General features: G+C 45.3%; 1 protein-coding gene across 2 annotated transcripts in view; it reads right to left on the reverse strand.

Annotated features, from left to right (window-relative positions):
• DENND1C (DENN domain containing 1C) overlaps window positions 1-14692 on the reverse strand; it is an 82411-nt gene that overhangs the window by 18975 nt on the left and 48744 nt on the right. For both annotated transcript variants that reach the window (XM_073654374.1, XM_073654373.1), the window contains exons 8-17: window positions 14585-14665; window positions 13130-13183; window positions 12027-12137; window positions 11798-11898; window positions 11665-11710; window positions 11479-11580; window positions 5809-5934; window positions 4941-5042; window positions 1958-2045; window positions 1692-1732 (exon numbers count right to left, since the gene is read on the reverse strand). In XM_073654374.1, the coding sequence (XP_073510475.1) occupies window positions 1692-1732; window positions 1958-2045; window positions 4941-5042; window positions 5809-5934; window positions 11479-11580; window positions 11665-11710; window positions 11798-11898; window positions 12027-12137; window positions 13130-13183; window positions 14585-14665 (852 nt within the window). The remainder of the gene's footprint in view (window positions 1-1691; window positions 1733-1957; window positions 2046-4940; window positions 5043-5808; window positions 5935-11478; window positions 11581-11664; window positions 11711-11797; window positions 11899-12026; window positions 12138-13129; window positions 13184-14584; window positions 14666-14692) is intronic.

Raw genomic sequence — 14692 nt, forward strand, 5'->3', positions numbered from 1 at the left:
TACTCAGCCCCCAGGGTGGCGGAAACAGACTAGAAGTCACAGATACAGGTAACGGGCCTGGGTACTCAGCCCCCAGAGTGGCAGAAATAGACTAGAAGTCACAGATACAGGTAACAGGCCTGGGTACTCAGCCCCCAGGGTGGCGGAAACAGACTAGAAGTCACAGATACAGTTAACGGGCCTGGGTACTCAGCCCCCAGGGTGGCAGAAATAGACTAGAAGTCACAGATACAGGTAATGGGCCTGGGTACTCAGCCCCCAGGGTGGCGGAAACAGACTAGAAGTCACAGATACAGGTAACGGGCCTGGGTACTCAGCCCCCAGAGTGGCAGAAATAGACTAGAAGTCACAGATACAGGTAACAGGCCTGGCTACTCAGCCCCCAGGGTGGCAGAAATAGACTAGAAGTCACAGATACAGGTAACAGGCCTGGGCACTCAGCCCCTAGGGTGGCAGAAACAGACTAGAAGTCAGAGATACAGGTAGCGGCCCTGGGTACTCAGCCCCCAGGGTGGCAGAAATAGACTAGAAGTCACAGATACAGGTAACGGGCCTGGGTACTCAGCCCCCAGGGTGGCGGAAACAGACTAGAAGTCACAAATACAGGTAACGGGCCTGGGTACTCAGCCCCCAGAGTGGCAGAAATAGACTAGAAGTCACAGATACAGGTAACGGGCCTGGGTACTCAGCCCCCAGGGTGGCGGAAACAGACTAGAAGTCACAGATACAGGTAACGGGCCTGGGTACTCAGCCCCCAGGGAGGCAGAAATAGACTAAAAGTCACAGATACAGGTAATGGGCCTGGGTACTCAGCCCCCAGGGTGGCGGAAACAGACTAGAAGTCACAGATACAGGTAACGGGCCTGGGTACTCAGCCCCCATGGTGGCAGAAACAGGCAAGATTCAGGACAGGACCTGGCAACTCACAGTTGCAAAGAACACACTGTAAGAAAGTGTTGCTCAGGCCCCTCCCACTGGGTGGAGGAGGTTTAAGTATCCAGTGACTCACAGCAGTAGGCTGGGGATGCATTAGGACTGCGCACACTGTAACTTTAAGAATCAGGACGTTCCAGCGCCGCCGCCCTAACCCAGCAGACAAGAGATAAGCACACAGCAAGTAGAGGAGCATAGTGCGCAGCCTGGACTGGTAGGTAAGTTGGCGGTCTTGCATGGTGGGAGATGGTAAGCCATGCCAGCAAGCCGCCAGGGATGTTACAATATGTATGGTATAGCCTTATTATTTATGTATATGGTATAGCATTACTATTTATGTGTATGGTGTTGCAGCACAATTTATGTGTAAAGTATAGCAGTACTATTTCTATGTATGTATTGTATAGCAGCACTATTTATGTGTACGGTATAGCAGCACTATTTATGTGCATGTCATAGCACTATTATCTTTGTGTACAGTATAATAGTATTATTTATGTGTGATATAGCAGTATAATATATGTGTAAAGTATGGCTACACTATTTTATGTGTGTGATATAGCACCAAGATTTGTGTTACTGTGAATCAAAATGATAACTGTAGTCTTGCCTTCGTAAATGGGAACTCATCTTAATAGTCATCACTAATCAAACCTTAATCACACTAACTGACATTGATATATTTTTGTTAGAAGTCAGATTACCCCTGTTTAATATAACACATCTCCTTGCCATTACTGTGACATGTTTAGTTTTACCTTGAGATTTTCCAGCCACATCTGATAAGATCTGGAAGCTCCTGGAAATGAATATAAAACTAATTAGGAGCAAACACTGAGCTGCTCGCTACGGCGGCGGGATGGGGGGTCTCACTGCAGAGACTCCTGTGTATATTGGGATGATTTCCAGATTTCTGTATCTCTGGTGGATGGCTCAGACATACTGTATATGCCAGCCAGAAGCGTATGTTGCCCATAGGCTCCTACGGAAAGACAAGGGACCTCTATAGTTCAGGTTACAATACCTGACAGGCCGCAGTTGGTAACTTCCTGCTCAAACACGTCTGTAAATGTTTCTCCAGAATTCAACTTCTCCAGCCGACTGTCAATGAACTGAGAGGAGAAGGTTAAAGGGAATCATTTTCAGGGTTTTTTTTTTTTCAAGTAAACAAGTTTTGAATATATACTTAGGGATCTAACCAATCAGATCCAGCATAGCGTGAGAAATAACACCATCAACCAATCAGCTGACTGAACAGTAGTCTAAGCTCCTCCTGAATATTCATTAGTAGGTGTTTCGGGGTTGTTCACCTTTAGGGATATTTTTCTTTTCTTTTGCATGAATTTGAGGCTAGGATTATTTTTTGCAATTAAGTTTCATAAAAAATGTTGCACCTTTTGGCTATTAGAATCTCTTTATTTTTCTGTACATTCGACTTTGATGTGATCAGTGGTCATAAATCAGCTGAGAGGAGCTCAGAAAAATACAGATAAAAAGCTACAAACTATCCATCAGATTGGTCATAGTGGGCTCACTGATGGGGGTCTCAGTTAACTCATTCTGCAGCCAGCAATAGAAAGTGCAACACAGAGACTATAGAAGGCAAGCGGTGCAAAATTATTAATGAAACCCAATGATGTTTAGCCCCAAATATGTGGATTTAAGTAAGGAAAAATAATTTTCCCCAATGATATACTACCCTTAAATTCAGGACGGCTGTATTCTAATTTACTAGAGGTCACATAGAGCAGCATATAGTTATCATATGATTCTCTAATGAACAGTAGAAAGTCATAGTAAAATAGCATTTTGGTGTCAGATACGGTATATATTCAATGCAAATCACATATTAAAATAGTAATAATAATAATAATGACAATAATATGAATAATAAATAATTACCAATAATAATAATAGTAATAATAATACCAATAATAATAATAATAATGACAATAATATGAATAATAATTAATAATAATAGTGACAATAATATGACTAAAAATAAGAAATAATAATATTAATAATAACAACTATGACAATAATAAATAATAATAAAAATAACAATTATATCAATAATAATAATAATAATAACTACTATATTAAATAATTATAAAGATAGTGATGATATTTAAAATAAAATGCAGCAAAAAAACACCAAAATGAAAACAAACGTGTGAAGAAATGGCAGCAGAGAGACCCCGCAGAATCCCACCGCTGCCAGCAATGTAATGAATCCACACCCCGCCACGCGTCACTATTACGTCAGACGGATCATGTGATACGGATCTGCCCTTTGCACCAATGTGATGTTCCGCACCCCCTCGAGGACGCGTAAGGTCAGATTGGTACAGTTCTACACAGACACCCCCTTTCCACATGGGTACAGGAAGGCACCAGGGAGTGAGAAGAGGTGGCCCACTCAGTCACTGACGTGGCATCACACTCGCTCACATCCCTGACAGGCTTGTGAGGCTGCTTCACTAGCTCCAGTGAAACAGAACCTTGTCGGCCTAGGAGAGCTGCCACAAGTTTCTTTTAGATATAACTGAATTATATCAAGCTAGAAACCAGCCCGGTAGCGTGTTCGTTGGACTGAACAACGGATGTGAGAGTTCATGGATCGAGATAAAAGAGCAGCCTAAGGTTAAATTATATATTTAATCGCCTTAGGGGCACACTAGACAGTACACTATATACATAGGGGTTATACATACACAAAGGTCAGAGTTGCAAACACAATAGTAGGGGTACAAAAGATATAAAGCAGTTATTAAGAGTCAGTTACCAGTCAGATGGACGACCTGGTTTTCGGAGGAAGGGCTGCCACATGGGAGGCTTGTGGGGCCCTCTCTCTTCGATGCAGGACTTCTCCCACACGACGTGACGTCAAGACCTCCCAAGGAAAAAGACACTGGACTCTAGCTGCAGGGGCAGCCTCTCTGGGTCACTCCCCTTACTGCCCCCTGGTTGAGCCTAAGTCTCCACCCCTGTTCTCTCTGAGCTAAAAACTCCCAAAAACTAAAATGGGTCACTCCCCTTACTGCCCCCTGGTTGAGCCTAAGTCTCCATTCCTGGTCTCTCTCAGCTAAAAACTCCCAAAAACTAAAATGGGCTATACCTCCTTAATGGACAGTCCTAGGGAACTTGTTCTGCTGTCATCGGATCCAGCCGGACCCCTGCTACGTGTGGATACCAAGCACCGGGGCCCTAAGGGCCCCCGCAAGGCTGCGCCATGTATCTCCCTTTCCCTACGTGCTGGACTGTGCTGAAAGCCAGGGTGACAATCCCCCTTCTGTTGGGTTTCCAAAAATCTATTTGGTTTATCACTGGGACATATCATATTCCCATAACTCGGTGTTGAATTATAATAATTTACACAAAAGGCCGCATGGCTTGGAGTCTGCAGGGGGTCGTCCTGTGCAGCTCATAGCTGCTGTGAGGTATGTCACTCCTTGCCTCTCGGCCCCTTCCCTTGCAGGAGTGTCGAATTATACTGTACATTGAAGTTCTCTATAGTCACCGCCAAACAGGTCACAATGTTTAACATGGGATTATCTTGAATATTTTTCACAAAAAGTGTTATGTTAAAATGCCAATTTTGGTGTGATTTTTGCAGTGATTTGTGGCACAATTTTTCTTTTTTTTAAAATGTGTAAAAAAAATCAAAAACTCAATCTTATAAAAAAAAATCAGCCCTGAAAAGTTTTCAATTTTTTACAAAAGATGCAGGAATCTGAAAGTGTTTTTTTTTCTTCAGGTGGCATGGCAGCTGTGTTCCACAGTGTGCAAAGCTACCCAAAAATAAGAAGATGGTGGCAAGCAGCGGGCCGCTGGGCGGGGACCATTTTTCTCCTTTTTGCTCCTTATTGAGGGAGGTAGCAGTTGAAACATGTAGTCAGAGATGGCAGCCTTGTGCGATTGATCAGCAGGTTAACTATACACTATGCAATCATCACCAGGGTAATATAATATGGCGCCTTGGTAAATTTATGTAACATCCACCAGACCTGTGTGAAGAGCTGCAGGTGAACGGCGTTCTGCAGGAAGGTCCGCATGGTACTGCACTTGTGGTTCAGAAATGTGTCCTGGCAGAAAGAAATTGGCTGCTCCTAAATGGAAGAGAAATAGATGGCGAATGGAGCCATTACTGGAGAAAACCAGAAGTTCAAATTAGATATACCGCCATATGTTGTCAAAATAATACCGGAAAGTAGTGCTCAGAAAGTGCTGCCAAACAAAACCCACATATTACTGTCGGGCATTTGGTAGCACTATATAGTGCTTACATAACGTAAGATGGCAGTACCCATATATTACCTCCATACTGAGCTGACATAATACTGCCAGACATTGACAGTTTATTGCCATAATCCATTGTGGACTACTGTATTTATATATTTATGGTGAAACCAGAATTATAGAAAAAAGAAAATATACAGTAATATAACATAATATTTCCATTTTGGGAAATATGCTGTGAGAATTACTGCGGCTTTAAGGAGCAATGATCACGCCTAATATGATCGGAGGTGGTGTTAATAATTCATGATGTGGCGGAATTATACACATACATGATAAATAAGTAAAGTGCTCGGTAGCTCCCAATGGTGCGCACAGATGGGTACACGTCCCCGACCTCCATTACAGAGGCTTATGCTGCGGCAATTAGTGCTGGAGGTTATCCGGGGTGCCTGACACAGGGGCTTACACACAACATGGGGGGGCACAGCATTGGTCATGTACTGACCCCATATACTACAGGCATCACATCAGTATCTCTATGCCTTTAATGCCCTCATCTGTAGCCTGACTCCTGGAGGCCGCAGACTATGGCAGGACTTGTGAAATGTCAAGGCCACCAATGGCAGCACATACCGGGGTACAGATGAGCGCCTCCCTGTAACTGCCAAACAGAAGAGCCTGGGCTCCCAGGAATGCACGGGACACCCCATCACCCATCAACGACGACTGTTTCGTCAGACGAAGTTTCAGCAGCGAGATCTGTGGAGGCGACAGAAAAGATTTGTCATGGTGCACATTAGGGTACGATATAGGGCGTGTCGCATTATCGGCAGAGGTACAGACATGTCTGTATGTACTCCTGACATCCCATAATGTGATCAGTAGTGTGTATGGCCCCCATGTGTCTGTATGTACTCCTGACATCCCATAATGTGATCAGTAGTGTGTATGGCCCCACATGTCTGTATGTACTCCTGACATCCCATAATGTGATCAGTAGTGTGTATGGCCCTCACGTGTCTGTATATACTCCTGACATCCCATAATGTGATCAGCAGTGTGTATGGCCCCATGTGTCTGTATGTACTCCAGACATCCCATAATGTCATCAGTAGTGTGTATCGCCCTCACGTGTCTGTATATACTCCTGACATCCCATAATGTGATCAGCAGTGTGTATGGCCCCATGTGTCTGTATGTACTCCAGACATCCCATAATGTCATCAGTAGTGTGTATGGCCCTCACATGTCTGTATGTACTCCTGACATCCCATAATGTCATCAGTAGTGTGTATGGCCCCATGTGTCTGTATGTACTCCTGACATCCCATAATGTGATCAGTAGTGTGTATGGCCCCACGTGTCTGTATGTATTCCTGACATCCCATAATGTGATCAGTAGTGTGTATGGCCCCATGTGTCTGTATGTACTCCTGACATCCCATAATGTGATCAGTAGTGAGTATGGCCCCCATGTGTCTGTATGTACTCCTGACATCCCATAATGTGATCAGTAGTGTGTATGGCCCCATGTGTCTGTATGTACTCCTGACATCCCATAATGTGATCAGTAGTGTGTATGGCCCCCATGTGTCTGTATGTACTCCTGACATCCCATAATGTGATCAGTAGTGTGTATGGCCCCACATGTCTGTATGTACTCCTGACATCCCATAATGTGATCAGTAGTGTGTATGGCCCCCACGTGTCTGTATGTACTCCTGACATCCCATAATGTGATCAGTAGTGTGTATGGCCCCACATGTCTGTATGTACTCCTGACATCCCATAATGTGATCAGCAGTGTGTATGGCCCCATGTGTCTGTATGTACTCCTGACATCCCATAATGTGATCAGTAGTGTGTATGGCCCTCACGTGTCTGTATATACTCCTGACATCCCATAATGTGATCAGTAGTGTGTATGGCCCCCATGTGTCTGTATGTACTCCTGACATCCCATAATGTGATCAGTAGTGTGTATGGCCCTCACGTGTCTGTATATACTCCTGACATCCCATAATGTGATCAGCAGTGTGTATGGCCCCATGTGTCTGTATGTACTCCAGACATCCCATAATGTGATCAGTAGTGTGTATGGCCCCCATGTGTCTGTATGTACTCCTGACATCCCATAATGTGATCAGTAGTGTGTATGGCCCCATGTGTCTGTATGTACTCCAGACATCCCATAATGTCATCAGTAGTGTGTATGGCCCCCACGTGTCTGTATGTACTCCTGACATCCCATAATGTGATCAGTAGTGTGTATGGCCCCATGTGTCTGTATGTACTCCTGACATCCCATAATGTGATCAGTAGTGTGTATGGCCCCATGTGTCTGTATGTACTCCTGACATCCCAAAATGTGGCCAGTAGTGTGTATGGCCCCCATGTGTCTGTATATACTCCTGACATCCCATAATGTGATCAGTAGTGTGTATGGCCCTCACATATCTGTATGTACTCCTGACATCCCATAATGTGATCAGTAGTGTGTATGGCCCCCACATGTCTGTATGTACTCCTGACATCCCATAATGTGATCAGTAGTGTGTATGGCCCCCACATGTCTGTATGTACTCCTGACATCCCATAATGTGATCAGTAGTATGTATCGCCCTCACATATCTGTATATACTCCTGACATCCCATAATGTGGTCAGTAGTATGTATGGCCCTCACATATCTGTATGTACTCCTGACATCCCATAATGTGGTCAGTAGTGAGTATGGCCCCCACGTGTCTGTATGTACTCCTGACATCCCATAATGTCATCAGTAGTGTGTATGGCCCCCACGTGTCTGTATGTACTCCTGACATCCCATAATGTCATCAGTAGTGTGTATGGCCCCCATGTGTCTGTATGTACTCCTGACATCCCATAATGTGGTCAGTAGTATGTATGGCCCTCACAAGTCTGTATGTACTCCTGACATCCCATAATGTGGTCAGTAGTGTGTATGGCCCCCACGTGTCTGTATGTACTCCTGACATCCCATAATGTCATCAGTAGTATGTATGGCCCCCATGTGTCTGTATGTACTCCTGACATCCCATAATGTCATCAGTAGTGTGTATGGCCCCCATGTGTCTGTATGTACTCCTGACATCCCATAATGTCATCAGTAGTGTGTATGGCCCCCATGTGTCTGTATGTACTCCTGACATCCCATAATGTGGTCAGTAGTATGTATGGCCCTCACATATCTGTATGTACTCCTGACATCCCATAATGTGGTCAGTAGTGAGTATGGCCCCCACGTGTCTGTATGTACTCCTGACATCCCATAATGTCATCAGTAGTGTGTATGGCCCCCATGTGTCTGTATGTACTCCTGACATCCCATAATGTGGTCAGTAGTGTGTATGGCCCTCACAAGTCTGTATGTACTCCTGACATCCCATAATGTGATCAGTAGTGTGTATGGCCTCCACATTTCTGTATGTGCTCCTGACATCCCATAATGTGATCAGTAGTGTGTATGGCCCCCACGTGTCTGTATGTACTCCTGACATCCCATAATGTCATCAGTAGTGTGTATGGCCCCCATGTGTCTGTATGTACTCCTGACATCCCATAATGTGATCAGTAGTGTGTATGGCCTCCACATTTCTGTGTGTGCTCCTGACATCCCATAATGTGATCAGTAGTGTGTATGGCCCCATGAGTCTGTATGTACTCCTGACATCCCATAATGTGATCAGTAGTGTATATGGCACCACGTGTCTGTATGTACTCCTGACATCCCATAATGTGATCAGTAGTGTGTATGGCCCCCACGTGTCTGTATGTACTCCTGATATCCCATAATGTGATCAGTAGTGATTATGACCCCCATGTGCCTGTATGTGCTTCCGACATCCCATAATGTGATCAGTAGTGTATATGGCCCCCATGTGTCTGTATGTACTCCTGACATCCCATAATGTGGTCAGTAGTATGTATGGCCCTCACAAGTCTGTATGTACTCCTGACATCCCATAATGTGATCAGTAGTGTGTATGGCCCCCACGTGTCTGTATGTACTCCTGCCATCCCATAATGTCATCAGTAGTGTGTATGGCCCCCACGTGTCTGTATGTACTCCTGACATCCCATAATGTGATCAGTAGTGTGTATGGCCTCCACGTTTCTGTATGTACTCCTGATATCCCATAATGTGATCAGTAGTGATTATGACCCCCATGTGCCTGTATGTGCTTCCGACATCCCATAATGTGATCAGTAGTGTATATGGCACCACGTGTCTGTATGTACTCCTGACATCCCATAATGTGATCAGTAGTGTGTATAGCCTCCATGTTTCTGTATGTGCTCCTGACATCCCATAATGTGATCAGTAGTGTGTATGGCCCTCACATGTCTGTATGTACTCCTGACATCCCATAATGTGATCAGTAGTGTGTATGGCCCTCACATGTCTGTATGTACTCCTGACATCCCATAATGTGATCAGTAGTGTGTATGGCCCCATGTGTCTGTATGTACTCCTGACATCCCATAATATGATCAGTAGTGTGTATGGCCCCCACGTGTCTGTATGTACTCCTGACATCCCATAATGTGATCAGTAGTGTGTATGGCCCCATGTGTCTGTATGTACTCCTGACATCCCATAATATGATCAGTAGTGTGAATGGCTCCCATGTGTCTGCATGTACTCCTGACATCCCATAATGTGATCAGTAGTGTGTATGGCCCTCACGTGTCTGTATGCACTCCTGACATCCCATAATGTGATCAGTAGTGTGTATGGCCCCATGTGTCTGTATGTACTCCTGGCATCCCATAATATGATCAGTAGTGTGAATGGCTCCCATGTGTCTGCATGTACTCCTGACATCCCATAATGTGATCAGTAGTGTGTATGGCCCTCACGTGTCTGTATGTGCTCTTGACATCCCATAATGTGATCAGTAGTGTGTATGGTCCCACGAGTCTGTATGTGCTCCTGACATCCCATAATGTGATCAGTAGTGTGAATGGCTCCCATGTGTCTGCATGTACTCCTGACATCCCATAATGTGATCAGTAGTATGTATGGCCCCCACATGTCTGTATGTACTCCTGACATCCCATAATGTGATCAGTAGTGTGTATGGTCCCACGAGTCTGTATGTGCTCCTGACATCCCATAATGTGATCAGTAGTGTGTATGGCCCCCATGTGTCTGCATGTACTCCTGACATCCCATAATGTGATCAGTAGTGTGTATGGCCCCCATGTGTCTGCATGTACTCCTGACATCCCATAATGTGATCAGTAGTGTGTATGGTCCCACGAGTCTGTATGTACTCCTGACATCCCATAATGTCATCAGTAGTGTGTATGGCCCCATGTGTCTGTATGTACTCCTGACATCCCATAATGTGATCAGTAGTGTGTATGGCCCCCACGTGTCTGTATGTACTCCTGACATCCCATAATGTGATCAGTAGTGTGAATGGCTCCCAACATGTCTGTATGTACTCCTGACATCCCATAATGTCATCAGTAGTGTGTATGGCCCCATGTGTCTGTATGCACTCCTGACATCCCATAATGTGGTCAGTAGTGTGTATGGCCCCATGTGTCTGTATGTACTCCTGACATCCCATAATGTGATCAGTAGTGTGTATGGCCCCCACGTGTCTGTATGTACTCCTGACATCCCATAATGTGATCAGTAGTGTGTATGGCCCCCATGTGTCTGCATGTACTCCTGACATCCCACAATGTGATCAGTAGTGTGTATGGTCCCACGAGTCTGTATGTGCTCCTGACATCCCATAATGATCCTAATATGGTCAGTAGTCTGTATGTGTGCCCTCCTGACCACGTCTGGACATATTGGTGAGTTGGTGGATGGTGCCCGGTCTCCTGTCCCTCCTCGCACAAAGGAGCAGACACTGGTCCTACCACGGGGCTGATGCTCCTCTATGGCCCGGTCCATCTCTCCCCGTGTAATGACCCGTGTCCTGGTGTCTGCTCTGTGCTCTGCAGACTGTGCTGGGAGATGATGGAAACCTTCTTGTGATGGCACATATGGATGTACCACCCTGGAGGAGCCGGACCACCTGTACAACCTGAGTGGGCTGCAACTACCACTTCATGTTACCAGTAATGACCAGGATATGAGGGAAAGGCAAAACTAGAGAAGAACCAGCCAGGGAGGAGAAGGAGAGAGGAATGGTCTGTGGCCACCACCTGCCCCGTTTCTTTTGGGGGTGTCTCACTGTTCCTCTCCAGGGCTCCTGTTGCCAGTGACATTGATGCGGATATACTATGAGGCATGTTATATACCGTATACAGGTCTTACCACATGTGGAGGAAGATTATCCAGGTCCTGAAATGGCGTCTCCAAGTTGTTGGTGTCCATGTTAAACACTACGACGTCTTCCAGGACTCCGGGGTTCACTTGCTGTAGTGGAGGAAGCAGTAAGAAAATGATAAAATCTACATTTAGGAACTTGTGACTAATGTTAGTGGCACCAGGACGACTTACCTCCATCAAACTGCTGTGGACCCCTATCAGGAAGGGCATGGGGGCACTGCGGAGAAACATGGGCATGGGGTTAGATTTAGGTAGATGGATAAGTGGCAATACAGACAGGCAAAGTACTGAATGGCTGACAGACCCACAGTAATCCAGGAGGTGAGGCGGCAGGGTAGGGATGTAGATGTGCTGCCAGTACATGGGATACAGGAGACCCGCGGAGGCGTGGACGCAGGCTGTGAGCTGCCGCAGCACAGGGGGAAGGTCCACAATAATATATGTGCAATAAAAAAAGCAAAAGATCAGATATTTTTTTTAAAAGTTTTTCCTCGAAATATTAAAGGAGGCCATGACAGGTGTCCGATGCTCACCGTACTGAGCTTACTAGATGTGATGAGGATCCGTCTCTCACACAACAAGCTGGAGAACATCTGCAGCATCGTGTCCACCTGCACCGCCACCAGGAACTCTGTGAGGTTTCTCTGGAAGGACATGACACAAGATGGAAGATTTAACAGAAGAAATTCCAATATTGGGGTAAAAGAATAATATGTATATGTTACACGCACGCCACTAGGTTCAGATAGGGGCGAGGCAGGTTACATGAATTCTTTGGAATCCTGGGGGAACCGTTACTCAGGGCGACTATAGACCATGTGCTGCAGCTTCTTTCAGGCACACAGGGGTATTGACCCTCAGGCACAGACACGTAGATGTTTTCACTTGACAAGAGTCCTCATAAACAGTAGAACAGTAGTATTTAATAAGAAGCCGCACAGCCAATGCAAGTTAATTCATGTTATGAGCATCAGGCTCCAATGACAAACAGTATAGTTTCCTTAGCAGCACAGCAGTTCACAGTCTTCCCAGTAGCACAGGACAGCACAGTTCTAATGCAAAGGCACATCAATGAACACAGCATTCTTTACAGCACAGTGAGATGGAGAAGGGGGGTAGGGTTTGCTGAGGGAGATGATCCCTGTGACAACATTTCTTACAGTCCTTATCTTTCTGCTTGACAATACTCTGCACTGCTAGTTCAAGAACTCTACCTGACCTGTGCTTAGCTTCACTCCTGACTTGAATCCTTTTCACTTGCAGGGGCGCTTCTGTGAGATACAGAACACACACACCACCTTTTCTCTTCAGCTCCAGCCAGACAGTAAACAACTTCCCCACAATCCCCCTGGGGCTCTGCTAAAACACTCCCCTTCTCCTGTGACTGTGTTAACCCCTCTAGTTGCTGGATGCTTCTGGAGCACAACACTTCCTGTCTCCTGTGCTTGTGTTACTTCTAATAGTTGCTGAATTCTTTTAAAGAAACAGCGCTACTTCTGCATGTCACACTCTGCAACAGCACTACTTCTGCATGTCACATATATTTTTCATTAGTTTATGAAATTTGTCCCATCTGATGACAAGTGAACGAGGAGGCCGGGGGTGGGCACGACAATACAATACTAAAGTAACTCACGTTTTCTGGTATTGATGGAAGTTTTGTAGGATCCGGAACAACAAAATATGAAAACTGCGGATAGATAGATAATTATATTCTTTGACTATGTATATAAAAACCTCTAAAATACAAAAAATAACGAAGGCAGAACTCCAAAAATTCTAATGAATGCAAAAATTAGGACATTTTAGTCCATAAAACTTGAATTCCCTTCCCTTCCCTTCCCATTCCTCCCTCCCTTCCTCTTTCTCTACCTTAATTCCTTCCCTCCCTTTCCCTTTCTGTCTCTCCCTCCTTCCCAATTCTTCCTTTCCTTCTTTCATTTCTTGCTTTCCTCCTGCCCTTTGCTTCCTTTCTTCTCCACTTCCTTCCTTTTACTTCCATCCATCCCTCCTTTCCTCCCTTTCCCTTCCTTCTTCCCTTTCCTTCCTTCTTTTTTCTTCACTCCCTTTCCCTCCTTCCTTTCTTCATTCCCCACTCTTTTTTTCCTTACCTCCCTCCTAACCCTTCATTCCCTCCTGCCCTTTCCTTTCTTCTGTCTCTCCTTCCCTTTCCTTCCCTCTTAACTTTCGTCCCTCTTTCCATCCCTTCTTCCCTTTCATTCTCTCTCCTTCCATTTTCTTCATTTCTTCTCTTCCTTCCCTCTTTTCCCTCATTTCTTACCTTCCTCACTCCTCTTTCACTAACTTCTTTCTTCATTTACTCCCTCTTTCTCATTCCTTCCTTCCTTACTCCTTCATTCCTTTTCCTTACTCCCCTTTCCTTCTCTCCCTCATTCCTTCCCTCTCTCTTTTCTTCCTTCCCTCTCACTTTCTGTCTCGGGTATGTCAGAAGTGACAGACAGTCGCCCTGCAGTTGGTTGCAGGAGATCTCTGCGTTTGGCATTACAGACATCTTCTTAGATGACAGGCTATCTTTAGGACCCAGCGGCTACCTCCCTCTGGCTAATTAGCTCATTAGGCCTGGGTGTATATATACCTGGTGTGTCTGAGAGGGAGGTGCCGGCTATAGTCATTTCTACTTGTGAAGGCTAAGCAAGAACAGCATTTTGTCCTCTCTGGAGCTTGAGGCCGAGTGCACATTTGGAGTAGTTTAAAGCTAAGCAATCTCCCCGTTTGTCTAACATTGTTGTCTATAGAGTTTAGTGGAGATCGACTAGTGCTCATCTCCTCCTATCCCTAGTCTTAGCCATATGCCAGGGAAAGACACGGGGATTGCTGAAGAGGCAATATAGGGACGGTAGTTGAGACAGGTTGATACTAGACCAGACTAGGAGGTCTCCACTTCTCCCTTTTCCCTAGTGTCTGGGCTCCCTTTCCCTCTTCCCTTTGTGTTGCACTAGTCTTTCCCACACCTGGCATGACACTTTCCTTCCCATTTCCTTCTCTTCTTCCTTCCATAAATTTTCCTGGTTATCAAATATTGTCTATATATGATCAGCCAGCATTCCTACCAGATTGGGGACTTACTTACCATGTCAATGTTCAGAGGTTTGTTCACCTCGGGTATTTCGTGGTGATACAGAACCTGTAGGAGGTCCATGACCTCAGTGACCTGTAGGGGAAGACATAGTATAAGAGG

This window comes from Phyllobates terribilis, unplaced genomic scaffold (genome assembly GCF_046119375.1).
Source record: "Phyllobates terribilis strain yellow unplaced genomic scaffold, ASM4611937v1 Scaffold_11__3_contigs__length_659146591, whole genome shotgun sequence".
Classification (NCBI taxonomy): domain Eukaryota; kingdom Metazoa; phylum Chordata; class Amphibia; order Anura; family Dendrobatidae; genus Phyllobates; species Phyllobates terribilis.